This window comes from Lepidochelys olivacea (assembly GCF_965140295.1).
Source record: "Lepidochelys olivacea isolate rLepOli2 genome assembly, chromosome: 1".
Lineage (NCBI taxonomy): Eukaryota > Metazoa > Chordata > Testudines > Cheloniidae > Lepidochelys > Lepidochelys olivacea.
In genome coordinates this window covers 59171940-59188229 of record NC_140411.1, presented here as the reverse complement: position 1 = coordinate 59188229, position 16290 = coordinate 59171940, and the positions used below count along the sequence as shown (strand labels likewise).

The window sequence follows — 16290 nt, the reverse complement described above, 5'->3', positions numbered from 1 at the left end:
GGTTGAGTACGGCAGTTCCTGTGTTCAGACTGGGTCAGTTGATCTTAAACTGCAATTCTTTATCTACATCTATTACTTAACACTTCTCTGCAATAAAAGTTTTTTCAGACTACTTTCTTCATAGCAACTAACCTTTCTTATGCTATTCATTCATGAGAATCATAATTGTCCTTGATCCTTGTGGAGGAAACAAAACATGTAAGCAGTGTGCTAGCATCCTTATTTATGTAGTGTTAGTCAACATGAGAAGTGGATAAGAAAAATATTTTTGCACTTAAAACTTTTGTTTCTGTTTCAGAAACAAAATACCATAGAGGCTACAGTTTACAAATTAGTGGAAACCACTAACTTGAGACAATACACAGTTAACTAATGTATTTGCTTTTTTCCAACAGCGCCAAGAATAGAGAGAGTAAATGATCACACTTGTGAAATCACATGGGAGGTTTTGCAACCAATGAAAGGTGATCCAGTTATTTACAGTCTTCAGGTCATGGCAGGAAAAGACTCAGAATTCAAACAGGTATAGTTCATTAAAAAAGTATAATATGTTTATGTGAAGAGTATTGGTAAAGGTTAATTGCGATTAAAGAATGTTCAGGTCAAATGTTATACGGTAACTCCTCACTTAATGTTGTACTTATGTTCCTGAAAAATTGAACTTTAAGTTAAACAATGTTAAACAAATCCAATTTTCCCATTAAATGCAGGAGGTTAGGTTCCAAGGAAATTTTTTGGGGGCAGACAAAAGGCATTACATACTGTAAAGTACTGTATTGTACTGTGGCTGGGAAGTGCCCCTGGCTTACCCCACACAGGCACAGCCCGCTGCAAGCAAGGACACTAGGGAGCACCTTTGCAGCAGCAGTGGCAGCTTACCCAGAGAAGAACAGGCGCCAACTTTGCTGGGGGATGCTCCAGGCCCGCCTCTTCCCATCCCATCCCCGCTCCACTCCCACCTTTTCCCACCCCCACTCCACCTCCTCTCCAGAGCACGCCACATCCCTGCTCCTTCCCCGCCCCCAGAAAGTCCTAAGCGCCGCCAAACAGCTGTTTGGCGGGCTTGGGACTTTCTGGGAGGGAGGGGGAGGACTGGAGACGCAGCGCTTCCCCGCTCCTCCCCCTCCCTCCCAGAAAGTCCTAAGCACCGCCAAACAGCTGTTTGGCGGTGGGGGAAGCGCTGGGAGGAGGCAGAGAAGAGGAACTTGTGCAATGCTCCCTTGTAAAGTCACTGCTCTTCACAAAATCTTACATGCAGTGTACAGAGCAGGCAGCCAAACAACGTTATAAGGGAGCATTGCACAACTTTAAATGAGCATGTTCCCTAATTGAGCAGCGACATAACTTTGAAACAACATTAAGCGGGAGGACATTAAGTGAGGAGTTACTGTAGTTATCACCCATGCTGGTTTTGTGTTAAAAGCTAATTACTCCAGGTTTCTTCTTTTGAAATGTTTACAGAGGAAAAAGACTTCAGTAAAAGGATGTTATAGTTTCAGACTGGAAATGGGGTGTACATTTTTAACAGTGAGGGTAATTAACCATTGGAACAGTTTACCAACAGTCGTCGTAGATTCTCCATCATTGACCATTTTTAAACCAAGATTGGATGTTTTTCTAAAAAATATGCTCTGGGAATTATTTTGGGGAAGTTCTATGGTCTCTGTTATACAGGAGGTCAGACTAGATGATCACCATGGTCCCTTCGGGCCTTTGAATCTATGAATCTACATTGTATTGATTGATGAGTCATCTTGAATACTATGTACAGTTCTTTGCACCTGAGGGTCAGGAAAATGTCCACGAATGGGAGGAACTGAGAAAAGGGAAACAAACTAATTAAAGGAATGGAAGCAAGATTTATGAAGAAAGAGTAAACAAACTAGATGATCACTGCACATCATGGACTGTTCAAGGAAAGCTATTAATATTCTAGACAGTTTCACTGTAGTGTCTGTGGTGTATGGAAAGCACAGTAGAGCAGACAGGCCCTACCCAACAAGAAGAATTCCATAGGCAGTGTAGACACGATGGAATGTTGGCTTGCAGGAAGCTGCTGTAACCCATTCCAGTCATTAGTTTCTTGCCGTTCATTCCCTTCCTAGTGATAGGGGATGCTGCAACCACCAGTGCCAAGCTGTTAAGATTTTTTTTTCAGTTAATTTCAGGTTTTTACCATGTAGATATGCAGTTTGAGATGCCAAATAACAAAATAGGCTCGTTTTAACAGAGGATGTACAATACCACCTTAGTTTCTGATGTCTTTCTGTATAAACTTTCAGAAAATTGACATATAATTAGACTTGTGAGCTGTTTCACACTATTAAGCAAGCAGATTTCCTTCCAAAGAGGAAGCACAATTAATTTTGAGATACTGTAATTTTATTATGGGCGCAAATTAAATAAGTGTAGCCCTGTGTTTTGATAGGTTATGCACATTACTAGTCTCATAAATCAGTACCTACTGTCGAGTGTTACGTATTTTACTTCCATTTATTATACTTTCAGTACAAGTGGAACTGTAGTTAGTCCAAAGCATTTATCTTGCAGTGTAAATATTCTGTTTATTGATTTTGTAACTTTAAAGTTGCAAATGCAGCATTCAGTATGTCAGTAGAGTTCATTAAATGCTGTGTAATTGCCTCTAGAGACAGAGTTGGACTGTTTTTTGATAAGTGATGCACGTTGCCAAAATACTGTAAAAGAAAATGAAGATTACTCTTAAAGCCTGACACTGACAAAAACAATCTGTGTGACCACATGTGCCTCACTGTAATTATTCAGCACAGTAAATTGAGGTAGATTTAAAAAGATAACATTAAGTTTGTAAAAACTATCACTGGAAGTTAAAGCAGGGTACTGGATGGAAACAGGATATTAAAGATGTGTGGATACTATGGTGAGAAGCCCTTTTGAAATAGCCAAGATAGAAACTGTGCTTAACTGCTCATTACAAAATGTATAGTGCTAGATCATCAGGTGGTGCACATTAGCAGAGCTTCAGTGGAGCTACGCCGATTTACATCAGCTGGGGAACTGGCCTGTAACATGTAAATGAGCACATGCATTAGGTTAAACCACTAAGGGCTGGTCTACACTACCGCAGTAAATCAATCTAAGTTATGCTACTTCAGTTATGTGAATAATGTAACTGAAATCGACGTAGCTATATCCACTTACCATGGTGTCTACGCTGTGCTAGGTCGATGGGAAACACGCTCCTGCCAACTTTCTGGGGAGGTGGAGCATACAATCGTTGTGAGAGCGCTCTCCCATCGATTTAGCGTGTCTTCACCAGACCCGCTAAATCGACACCCGTTGCATCGATTGCAGCAGTGCTGATCTACGGGGTAAGTGTAGACATGGCCTTAGAACCAGATTCTCTTGTCCATTAAGGCTTCTTTTTGCTACTCCAGCAATACAAAAAAGCAATCTGGTCTACCCTTAAATTTTAAGTCAATACAGCTGAGTGCAAAAATCCACACCCCTGACACCATAATTATGCAGACCTAATCTGCAGCATAGATGCAACTAGGTTGGCAGTCGACTGCTTCCATCGACCTAGCTACTAACACTCAGGGAGGTGACAGTGACAGGAAAACCTCTTCCGTTTCCATCGGCCGTGCGTACACTCGGGGGTTATGCCAGCAGAGCTACAGCACTGTAGCTCTGCTACTATAGCCCCTGTAGTCTAGATATGGCCAGCCTTAAGACCTACTAGTGGAGGGTGCCCCCTGTGTAGGGGAATCCTCTTGTGGCATAGGTCTGCTGTAGGGTTTCCTATACTACCTGTCCCCCATCCCTTCGTGTGGGAACTGTGTCTAGGAAGAAGGGGAGTCTCCCGGGTGTCTATATATTCTAGAAGTCCCTGGCTGTCAGAATGGTCCCTTGGGTCCATGGGCAGCCAGGTGTAAAATAGGGCAGCTGTCAGTATAGCTGGACCAGACCAGAAGATCTGCCCTTAATGTGATGTGAAATTTTGGTTATTGTAAAACTTTATGTAGCAAGTAGTAGAAAGAGCTCTCATGTACGATTTCTACAATCTTCAAGCAAATTCAGTTTGAGAAGTACTGTATTTCCTCTGAAAATATATTATAGCTATATGAAATCTGACTGTGCATCTGATTAATTATATTAGTTCATAAAACATCTTTAAATCAAATTTTGGATCAAGACAAGCAAAACAGGGTCACATAGAGTTATTTAGATTTATTAACCTCTGAAAGAAAGCATTTATTTATGTAAATAAATTAACCCTGTAAGTACAAATGAGCAACAGCATCCAGACCTAAATCTAGAAAACAATTTTTGATTATTTCTTCCACCACTAAACACAGTAGTAGTTGCATGCATTTATTTGCTAGACGATGTTCAATACTATGAAATCAACTATAGGAAAAGGTTTTGGATAATTTGATGTTTGTTTACTGCTACCAGTACTCCACTTAAATAAGAGATTGAATAATGGGAGAGAAAAAGATAAAAGCATTTAAAGAGAGAAATTAACCAATGCTGCACTAGTGATGGGCATCCACACAGCATATGAATCCACCCACCCAGACCATTATGCCTACATGGAGTCTCATTGGCTTCAATGAGACTTCCACAGACATAAATGGATCTACAAACATGGATTCTTAGGAGACCAGGCCTCAGCGTTTAGTGAGGCAGGCATTCAGAATGTTGACGAAGCAGTGAGTTCAGTGAAAGACAGGGCTTCGTCACCCAATAGATAGATTAAGGAACAATGTGAATGAACACTAACAGAGTGCTGGGACCACTGAATTGGTGAGGTAAGAAGAATCACAAAGAGGGCTTTTCCAGGCAGGGCCAGCCCTTGACCAAATGGAGCCCTGGGGTAGGAGCATCTTTGGTGCCCCCCCTTCTCCATTTGTTAAACTTCTGAATACCTTATTTTTTTATTGCATTTGGAGCCCATTTTACGACTTTGATGAATGATTTATCCCTGTCATATAAGATGATAAATATGCATGCTATGATCCATAAACCTGTATTCATTCATGATAACAGCAAAAATGGCACCCCGGGCGGTTGCCTGCCCTTAAATCCGGCCCTATGCAAGGCTCTTTACTGGATCCAAAGTTTGCTGGGAGAATTTATGGTGACCTTTTTAAGAGAGTGTAGCTTAAGTTTAGCAAAATGCGTGGGGATTTGGTTAGAATTGATGAATATGGTAATCTGACATCTAGAGACAAGGCAGGTGAGGTAATGTCTTTTATTGGACCAACTTCTCTTGGTGGCTATTGGAGAGACAAGCTTTTGAGCTACTCGGAGCTCTTCCCCAGGGCTCAGGGAGGAAGAGCTCTGAGTAGCTCAAAAGCTTGTCTCTCTAATAGCCACCAGCAGAAGTTGGTCCAATAAGAGAGATTACCTCACCCACCTCTTCTCTCTAATATTCTGGGACTGACGCAGCTACACGAACGCTGCATACAAACTGCCATCTAATTAATCCACTTAGAAACCCATGGTGAGACAACGAGGGTTACATCATATCTGACACTTAAAATGTTTACTGAAAGTGAAGGCTTCTTACAGGAGCTATATTTGGTGCTTTGCAAGTTATAATCTAATGGAGTTTGTAACGCTACATATTTTACCAAAAGACTGAAAATAAATTTAATTGGGCATTAGAGTTTTTTTCCATTAATCTTTGTTAATTTTTTCTGCCTATATGGCTAGAAAAATGTCATTGAAAACACAGGTGATTAAGAAGCACTTGCTGTTTTCACAGTCACTTCAACAGTAAACATAGAGACCTATTAAACTATAGGTATGGCATTTTTAGTTTAAATTTTCACAGTAAACACAATATGCCTGTTTGTTAGAAATGTTTTTGTTTTTTGTTTTTTTCTTTGACAGATTTATAAGGGGCCTGACTGGTCATTCCGGCATTCAGGCCTCCAGCTGAACTGTGAATATCGTTTTCGTGTGTGTGCCATTCGACAGTGCCAAGAAACAGGAGGTCATCAGGACCTGATAGGCCCCTACAGTACCACAGTACAGTTCATCTCTCAGAGAACTGAACCACCAACCAGCACCAACAAAGACACTGTGGAAATCTCAAGGACACAACAGACACTAAGTGATGAACAGTGTGCTGCTGTCATCCTTCTGCTCTTTGCTATCTTTTCCATTCTGATTGCCTTTATCATTCAGTACTTTGTAATAAAGTGAGAAAAACAATTTTCTTTTAGAATGCTGCCCATTGCATTTTAAATTCTCATATTCTAAAAATATTTCTGTTCTCTTGCTTTTACAGAAACAGGCATTTAGCATCAGCATTGGGACTGTAGCACATCTTTTCAGCCATTTAAAATGCTTATTAAGTAGACGTTGGCACAGATTATAGAATGCAAGCCACAGAAATATTTCCTTTAACATGCCTTCTTGCAGTACAAACTTTATATAAGGCAAGCAATGTATCATTATAAGGTTCTGACCAATAAGCAGGAGTGTAATAATGGTAACCTGGTCCACATTTTTAAGGATTAGTACCATAAGAGAGGGAGGAAATGAGTAAAATGCATTTAAAAGTTACACTAACAAACTTGTGCTGTATAAAATGTTAGTCTGATGCTGTGAAAGCAATCTAGCGCTGTATTTCTACCTCCTCATTTCTCTTAATTATTTGGGAAGCAGGATTATGATGAAAACTAGAAGGGGCTCTTCTCAGGCAGTAAACTGGATGGAAGTGAATGCATGAAAGAAGATTCTTATCTGATAAATGTAGTTTTCCACTGCAAGTATACATTTTGTAAGACTAAAAAGATATGGCACAAGTGGTTTATCTTGGCCCCGATATGATGTTTACGCATAAAAATGCCTCTTTAGCTTCCTACAAACATGGAAGAGAGAGAGCTTTTTTGATCTAACACTAAAGAAGTAAGTTAAAAATCATTTTTGAAATCAGATCTTTATTTGATTGGGTGCTGTTTATATAGATATATGTACCCTCTATTGATAATGTGTATAAATTTTCTCGGATAACCATAATTTTTGCTGTTACCCCTACATTCACTTGCCATGACCACGGGAATGAAGCACGGCCTTTTTCCTTTGGGGCACCAAATTGGGAAGGGGGGAGTGTAATAATTTGCACCAGAAAACTTCAACCTTCTTTTTCCTGAGAACCGAACGTTTAATGTAATGTCTCTTTGGATACTGTACCAAATTGTTGATTGCATGTAGTTAATGTTGCATTAGAGCACTTTGCAATTGCATAATTCATCAATGTTTTGTGAGCTTGCATTTGTGAGTTCTTGAATGACCAGACTTAACTTTATTAAGTAGCCCGGTGAACATCTTGCCAGATGTCAATGACGGCCAATTACATAAAGTTTGTAGTGAAACTATCACACTTACATTATCTCTTATCCATTTTGTCATTAGCTTTAATTTATTTCAGTTACAAGATAGTGGATCACTAATGACTTCTACTTGTGTTGGATTTAGCATTTTTAATGGCATTAAGCACTTCTGTCAGTCTTAAAATAATAATAAAAAGAACCTCTGTCTTGTGTTTTGAAGATCTCTGAAGAATTTCTCTTATATTAGAACGGGCATGTATTGTAATTGTTTCTACGTCCAATGATCTGTGCTGTAGAATAATGTTGTTGAGTTTTGTTTTAAAAAAGAAAGGGATAAGAACTTGGCCCTCAAGCGGTAAGAATGATCTGTCTTTAAAATGTACTGTATGTTTACATTTTATTTTAAATTTGTCACTTTTATGTAGAGGCTGATATCTTCCCACAAAATACAGTGACAGCAGATGTTTTCTAGAACCTTCTTAAAAGTGCCATGTTCGGCAGTACAAATGAGATTGAGTGTATTAGCCCAGAGATTTCTATACGGTTGAATGTCTAAAATGGTAAGATTTGTCACTACAGTTAAACTGCAGTGGCTTATGTTTTTCATAGTAAAATTCAAATGAACTCCTATTTTTGATAGTAAATGTCATTTAATAGTGTATTTGCCATTTGAACCTCAGTGCAGATTACTGCAGTGAAGACGGTTTTTAATGTAATCTTAATTTTACCTCATATACTGTACATTCCAAAAAAACTCTAAACTTTTTAAAACGTTATAGATACAGTACCAAACATATCACTTTAAACTTGTATAACGTTGGACTTCATACAGACGAAAAATGTATAATCTCATAGAAATATACACAAACTATGTAGCAAAAGTATCTTTACAATGTGTGGAAAATAAAAGTATCATTCTTTTTCCATGTTTGTTAATTGATCTTTGGATATAACTGAACTTTTCCTGGACTTCTCCACTTTTCTGGCAGACTGACATAGTTTTTAATAAGACAACAATTCATGTAAAATAGTATTCTCCCCTTTTAAGCATTCTGTCCATTTTATGACAAAATGAGTGTGACCAGACACTGTCTTGAACATCAGTCTGATAGGGAGATTAGGAAAATTGCTACACTAAGTGTCTTTCTTAAAACTTCATAGAATCATAGAATAGCAGGGTTGGAAGGGACCTCGGGAGGTCATCTACTCCAACCCCCTGCTCAAGGCAGGACCAATCCCCAGTTTTTGCCCCAGATCCCTAAATGGCCCCCTCAAGAACTTAGCTTTGCTCTCCTGTAAATTATTTTTCCTTATTGCTTTCATAACCATATTGTTTTGTTAGTGAAGAAAGGAATGGGTATTAAATGTAAATGCTGATTTAAAAGTCACAGTTTCATTGAACAAAGTGGATCACAATATTCTATAGTTCCTAAATGCTGCATATAACCTACTTTATGCAGTACAAGTTAGTGCAAGAAGACTAAGAAGCAGTGATTTAAAATAGCAGTTACAGTACAAAAAGCTAATTCTTGCCCAGAAGAAAATTATCTATTTTTCCACATGATCCATTCATACAAGTTCTTTTAAATCTATTTTTGTCATACGTACCTGCAGCCCCTGTTTAGGGAAAACTTCCGCAAGGAATTGTGAGTAAGATCAAAGCAGGGACTGCAACTTTTAACCAGCTATTTCAGATTCTAAAATGAAGTTGTGTGTACCAGCACAACATTGTCTTGTAAACTGTGCACGTTTTCTACTGGACAAACTATATTTTAACTAAAAGAAAAGGAGGACTAGTGGCACCTTAGAGACTAACCAATTTATTTGAGCATAAATAAATTGGTTAGTCTGTGAGGTGCCACTAGTCCTCCTTTTCTTTTTGCAAATACAGACTACCACGGCTGCTACTCTGAAACCTATATTTTCACTGTAGCATGGCTGGGAAAATAGCTCTGTGTGAAGTAGTCCCAACAGAACCAGAAGCTGCATGGTAACTCTCAAGCTATAGTTTTGAGTTTCATTCCACATTGGAAGGGTGAGCTCGGTGGTGAGAACTTTCAGGCAAACAGGAACGCATTTTACGGTTGTTCGGTGGGTGAGAGCATCGCAAATTCAAGGGTTCGGCTGAAAGCGGGAGAAAATTCAATGGTTTCCGCTTGGTTTGTTTGGGGATTTGTTGGAAGGCGGTGTTCAATTCATGCGGAGCTGAACAGACCGAACGAAAAACTCTACCTTAAAAGCCCCGGTTCAGTTCGGTTTTTAAAGCCCAGCTGCCCCGTTCCGACTCGTGCTTTTCCTTTTGAGCCTCGGAGGGGCGCTGATTCCTCACTGGGAACATCGACGGAGCTCTTTTAAGCAAAAACTGCCGGCGGCAGGTGCACGCTTGGGGCTGGCCCTGGCTTTCGTTGTCACTTACCCAGCAGTGAAAAATGGGCTTCCGATGCGCTGGGGCCAGTCATTCGATTAGAAGCCGGAGCGATATAAGCTCCACGGGGAGAGGAGGGGACAGTGGAGCCCAGCTGGGCCCGGCCCCTCGCGCGGCAGCTCCTCGCTCTGCCCCCGGCCGCCGAAGAAGAGTCCGAGCGGCGGCTCCTGCTGCCCCCGCCTCGCCGGAGCGGGGCCCCGGCCCTGGCAGCGCGGCGCTCGCCGCCCACCATGGGCTGCGGCCCGGGCGCCTCTCTCCCAGCTCCTGCCCCCGAGCCCCAGCCCCTGGCCTAGCCGCAGCCGCCGGCGCCATGGGGGGCGGCTGCGAGAACAGCAGCGCCCCGAGAGCGGAGGGCGAGGCGTGGGCGGGGTCCCCGTGCGACGAGCGGCTCTGCAGCTCCCTGCCGCTGCCCGCGCTCATCCCGGTCACCGCCCTGTGCCTCGGGCTCTTCCTGGTGGGGGTGGCGGGGAACGTGCTGACCCTGCTGGTGCTGCGGCGCTGCCGGGAGCTGAAGAGCACCACCAACCTGTACCTGGGCAGCATGGCCCTGTCCGACCTGCTCATCCTGCTGGGGCTGCCCTTCGACCTCTACCGCCTCTGGCGCTCCCGGCCCTGGATCTTCGGCCAGCTGCTCTGCCGCCTCTCCTACTACCTGGCCGAGGCCTGCACCTACTGCACCATCCTGCACATCACCGCGCTCACCGTGGAGCGCTACCTGGCCATCTGCTTCCCGCTCAAGGCCAAGGTGGTGATCACCAAGCGCCGGGTCAAGGCCGTGATCGGGGCCCTGTGGGCCTTCGCCCTGCTCTCGGCCGGGCCCTTCTTCTTCCTGGTGGGCGTGGAGCAGCGGGACAACCAGACCGACTTCAGCCGCGAGTGCCGGCTCACGCCGCTGGCCACCGAGTCCGGCCTGCTGGGCATCATGTTGTGGGTCACCACCAGCTACTTCATCCTGCCCGTCCTCTGCCTCAACGTGCTCTACGGCCTCATCGGCAGGGCGCTCTGGAGGAGCAAAGTCCGGCCCCAGGGCCCCAGCGCGGCCCTCAGGGAGAAGGGGCACAGACAGACCATCAGGATCCTGGGTGAGTCCCAGGGAATCAGCCCCTTCCCTCACTCCCTACCCAGGTACCGCCCAGCTCCCCCCAGGCTGGGCTCGATCAGCCCTGTACAGACCATGGCAACCCTGCACCCTCCCCGCAGCCCACCTCTGCGGGGTGGCTCCAGGGTGAACTGCAGGGTGAAAAGGCCTGAGAACTTCATAGGGCACGATTCGGCCAGTGTCTGCACCCTACCGATTTCAGCAGGGATGTGTCTGAGAGCGGGGACATCAGAGGTGGAAAAATCCCTTAGGTCAAACTGCTCAGTGGGGCCTGGTGACCTCTGACCGCAGCAAGCCACCACTGGTCCCTATAGATGTACTCAGCCAATTTCTAGCTGTAGGTGAGGTTCATGCTCTCTCCAAACCCTTGCCCAGTTTAAAATTACTCTAATAATGAGGCTTCTGCCTCTTCCCTGGGGAGATTTTTTTCCCCTTGCCTAATAGGTTTCTCTGTTAGCAGATTTTCTGGGGTACTTGCTAAATCTTGCTTTCATACATTTGTGTGCACCATAGACGTCAGCACCCCCCAAATGCACTTCGTTATAATATTTTATTTTAAATAATATTTGGGATATCTACTACCTAAAATACTTCCTGACAGCTAACTAACTTCACTAACTTTATCTGTGTAGCACAACTGAAATTCAGCCGTCTCAGAGGTGGATAACCAGGCTGGCAGCAAGGGAATGGAGAATTTGGGGTCAGGTACATGTTTACGAAAAGGGCTAACAAATCATTATGGGCCCATGCAGCAAAGAAGACTTGTGATGAAACCCTGGCTCCATCGAAGTCAGTGGTGATACTCCCATTGACTTCAATGGCACTGATTTTCATTCCTTTATTTCTAAGGCTTCATCTGACACACCTATTTTCTATCAGACAGCTACAGGAGAAATGCAAAGGGTTGAACAGACCCTGCCGGTATTTGAACATGTGGCTCCCAGCCGTCTATGTATTTAGAAAATATTGATTAGACCACAAAGCCATGCTTGCAGGAATGCATAACATTCATCTGCAAGCAGAGGAGATACTAAAATACTCTGTAAAAAGAACAGGAGGACTTGTGGCACCTCAGAGACTAACAAATTTATTTGAGCATAAGCTTTCGTGAGCTACAGCTCACTTCGTCGGATGCATCCGACGAAGTGAGCTGTAGCCAGTGGTGAAAGTAAAATGCAGATCTTACCGGTATGGGGCTGCTCTGTCCCTCCCGGAAGGGGCATGGCCTTGGGTGGAAGGGGCTGGGCTGGGGGTCAGCGTCCCACAGCCAGTCCAGCTGCGCTCCCTGGCCCGCGCCACCCAGGGCTCCAGTGGCAATTTAAAGGGCCCGGGACTCTGGCTGCTGAGGCTGCAGCAGCAGCAGCCGGAGCCCCGGGCCCTTTTAAATCGCAGCCCCGGGGAAGCTACCTCTTTTGCCCGCCCCCGCCCGCCCCCTGGTTGGCGGCCGGGGGGGCAAAAGGGGCAGCGATATTAAAGCTGATGCCCTCCATCAGTGACCCCACCAGGTCGTCGCTGCCCCGTTTGCGCCCCGCCATTGGCGGCCCTGATGGTCGGGACCCAGCAGGGCCGCCGGTCGGGGGCGCAAAGGGGCAGCGATATTCAAGCAGAGTTCTTAAAGTGCTGCCACAGTAGCTCTGTAATGTCAGCCGTGCCGGCCGGTCCTGGCAGCCGCCTTTTACCGGTGCGCCGTACTGGCCCGGGGCCCCTTCTTTTCAGCCCTGGCTGAAGCTCACGAAAGCTCCTGCTCAAATAAATGGGTTAGTCTCTAAGGTGCCACAAGTCCTCCTTTTCTTTTTGCGGCTACAGACTAGCACGGCCTGTGCTCTGAAACCACTCATTGAAATACTCTGTGCTAACTGTGATATAAGTGCTTAGAGAAAAACGTATACAATCGATTTTAGACCTTCGGTGGTTGTTCAACAATTCAGTTATTTACGTGCACTGACACAGTTAGTTTTAGGCTCTTAACACTTACAGAGTTGAATTAACATTGCCAGCGTTCATTTTTGTAATATATTGGCTAATTTTAAAAGATTCCAGTTGTTGATTGAGCATCATTTCTACATTATGGCCCGATGTGGCCGAAGGTTTTTCTGCCTCTGTTGCCATACGTAAAGCTCTTTTAACAAGAGAGAAACTGACTGCATGCAGAGCGCTGTCAGTTGCACAAAGCAAAGAAACTAAAACCACTAGAGAAAAATACGTGTTTGCGAACTTCTTTCAGATGTAGTAAACTTAGATACTTCTTTTAACTAGAGTAGGACCAAGTTTTCTGACAGAAATGTGAATTTCAAGGTGACAGTGTCTTTTGACATATGGGTCAAACGGATCCTTGGTTATTCCTTTGAAGCTAGTGGATTACACAAGGGATGAATTTGGACCATTACCTTTTTTCTATAATTGACTGGCCATATGTTCTCTTTTGAAAAGTCACAAGTAATACAAAGGAATTGTACGTGTTTCGTGAACTTGTAAATAGAAATAATTAAAAATAATGCACACGGTAGATTATAGTAAGAGCCCAGTAGAGAGAACACATTAACTGTGCAGCGTGTTAGAACAGGCATAACGGTACAGACCTTTTCAACGTATCCGTGTTTAAAAATAAATCGATGACAAGAATACGTTTGCTGTGCACTTTTACAAAAACACTCCTCATTCTGGTTTTCCTCTTAATTTTCATATTACATAAATGAAGTTGAAAATGTTACATAAATTCATTTTTACTGTGTTTGCTATTATAGGGAAGATACAATGGTTTACAATTTTATATTCACTAAAGTATGTACTCTTTCCCATTTAAATAATCTCTAAGAATGTTGCTGGAGAGATTCCCAATTACCTTAGTATGTTCTGAAAAGTAGTTAATGGATGTGATGCTGTTCCCATTTTCTTACACCAATATAACTTCATTACTTCACTGGTATTACTCCTGATCTACTCTAGTGTAAGAAGAGGAAGTCATGAGAACAGAATCAGATTTACAATATATTATATGTTTTGGTACCTACACATTCAGAATGTTAGTGGTTTAATAAGTCTGAATCCTGACCATTAACTATTTTGTGTGTGTTGTTTTGTCTTACAGCTGTGGTGGTTCTGGCATTTATAATTTGCTGGTTGCCATTCCATGTGGGCAGGATCATATTTATAAACACTCAGGATACCAGCATGATGCTTTTCTCCCAGTACTTTAATATATTCGCTTTGCAGCTTTTCTATCTGAGCGCATGCATCAACCCAATCCTCTACAACCTCATTTCAAAGAAATACAGGGCAGCCGTCTACAAACTACTGCTTCCACGCAGATCTGGGAAAAGGGCTTTCAGTGCTACCCGGGATACTGGCGGCTACACTGAGACCAGCGCTAGCATAAAAAAAGAGTACATAACCCCCTTCTGAGACTGCTTCACAGATGGACTTTTAGAGAGATAATCTATAAAGGAAGGGCAGTTAATTCTAGCATTATAGTCATAAAAGACTAGATTTTTGTTTTGCTATTTGTGGAGTTTTATAATTCTTTGTATTTTTTCTTAATACTTGTATTGAATAGGCAACTTAGAATCGTGAGACTGGGATACAACTAGTGAAAGGCAACAAAATAGCAAAGGGCGAGGTGGCGTCAATTACCCAGAAACCCCATTGTTAATTTATTACATGTCAATCAGTAAAAATTGCTTTGTACAATTTTTAGGACTGTCTGTGAGAAACAGTGCCAAATATTGAGGTTGTTCTGTTTGGGTTTGATAGCCACGGAACCTCCAAGAGCGCCTTTGCCCTTTTGAAATTGATTTCTCATTAACAAGATCTTACAAACTATAAGGCCCAACTGCAAGGAGGTCCGTGCAGGTGCAGGGGTCCATCCATATGAGTGTCCTGCAAGATTGGAGTTTAAGATTTTAGGATCTAATTGTGCAAACATGAGTAACTTTACTCACATGAATAGCGTCACCAAACTCCCCCAAGTAAAGTTGCTTATGTGCATACTTGTTTCCAGGATCAGTCCCTTAGGTATGACCTGTACAATTTAAGGGGTCTCTAATTTATATAATATGGACCAATCCTCTGTAATAATTTTAATAGTAGTGTTGTTCCTTATTAAATATATGCAATAATTAGCTCACATTAGGTTAACTTTCTAGTTGTGACTGAGACTACAAATTTTAAACCCAGAATATAAAACTAGATGATCTAGTGAGGAATGTGGTGGTGTCAGGCAGAGCTATAGGAAGACAAGGTATGGTTATCTATGGAGAGTCAAAGCATATTGCTTAGACATGAAGAGTCAAATTCTTCTTTCAGCTACAGTGATGTAACTCTGGAACAACTCCACTGAAACCAATGGAGTTAAGCTGCATTCACATCAGCATAATTGATCATATGGCTATACTTTAATTTTAGTTGCGTTTTAACACATTAGTTAACCCGTGTTAACTACTGTGGTTGTGTATCCTTAGTGTAGTAACCCAGGTGTTCTGTCTACACTAATGTTTACAATGGTATGACTGGACATGTTAAAACATGACTAAAAATTCCAGCATAGACTCCCCAAGAAAGCAGCGTTTGACCCAAACCTTTCCCAGGCGTTAAAATTCTCAGACAAAACCCTTAGTTTAACGAAAGGGAGCACTGGCTGGCTAGAGTAAAGGCCCTGGGGCAGAGGAGCCAGTTAGCTCATGGCATGCCATACACATACAGCCTTTGCTTTGCAGCAACGTCTCACCACTGCGAGGCTGGGGTTTTTTTTCCCCTTTCAAAATGTTAAATTAACAAAAGAACAAAGAATATTTGCTAGTTTGTGGATTTGGTAGAACACCGTCATTTTCTCCTGTGAACTTTGTAAATAAATAGATGTATTTAAAACAAAGCCTGGTGGCATTGATTTGTGAGCTTCACTAGCCTGATACTAATCTGTCTAATCTAGATCAGATAATCCCACAGTGTGGTCTGCTGAGAGCTGGTGGGTTACATGGTGCTGGCCCCTCCTCTTCATTTCCACTTGCTAAATGTTATTGAAAGACCTGCTAAAAGCACTTTAAATACTTCCTCCGTGTTACTTTTCATTGTGAGCAATTCCTGTAGCTTCCATGGGGATGTTATGTGATCATACGTAGGAGGGGGAGTGGCTCCCCTGAACACAAACAAGAGGGGAGGTGCCCCCTGTGATTGTGACTAGAATGGAAAACCATCCACCAGACACACCCTATATAAAATGTGCTCCTTACTTTGAAGAAGTGTCAGCAGCTCTGTTCTGTCTGATCTGTAGCATTTATGGCACACCAGCCACTGTAATGTCAGTTTTCAGAGTAACATCCATGTTAGTCTGTATTCGGAAAAAGAAAGGGAGTACTTGTGGCACCTTAGAGACTAACCAATTTATTTGAGCATAAGCTTTTCGCTGTAGCTCACGAAAGCTTATGCTCAAATAAATTGGTTAG

At 42.9% G+C, this 16290-nt stretch overlaps 2 protein-coding genes across 6 annotated transcripts in view; both read left to right on the top strand.

The window, feature by feature from the left end:
• Positions 1-8252, top strand: part of FNDC3A (fibronectin type III domain containing 3A) — a 204597-nt gene extending 196345 nt beyond the window's left edge. For all 5 annotated transcript variants that reach the window (XM_084620294.1, XM_084620293.1, XM_084620292.1 and 2 more), the window contains 2 exons: positions 396-523; positions 5881-8252. In XM_084620294.1, the coding sequence (XP_084476420.1) occupies positions 396-523; positions 5881-6195 (443 nt within the window). In that variant the 3' untranslated portion in view covers positions 6196-8252. The remainder of the gene's footprint in view (positions 1-395; positions 524-5880) is intronic.
• Positions 8253-9223: 971 nt separating this feature from the next.
• On the top strand, positions 9224-15692 carry MLNR (motilin receptor). Its single transcript, XM_084613800.1, has 2 exons — positions 9224-10835; positions 13941-15692. The coding sequence occupies exons 1-2, from the start codon at positions 9758-9760 to the stop codon at positions 14252-14254; spliced, it is 1392 nt and encodes a 463-aa protein (XP_084469926.1). The 5' UTR covers positions 9224-9757; the 3' UTR covers positions 14255-15692.
• The last annotated feature ends 598 nt before the right edge of the window (positions 15693-16290 follow it).

What these genes read in the sequence shown, in the direction of transcription:
- MLNR (XM_084613800.1), top strand. Translation starts at nt 9,758, where the DNA reads ATGGGCTTCCGATGCGCTGGGGCCAGTCATTCGATTAGAAGCCGGAGC. An exon ending in ACAGACCATCAGGATCCTGG is followed by an intron (nt 10,836 to 13,940) that starts GTGAGTCCCAGG and finishes TTTGTCTTACAG; the next exon opens with CTGTGGTGGTTCTGGCATTT.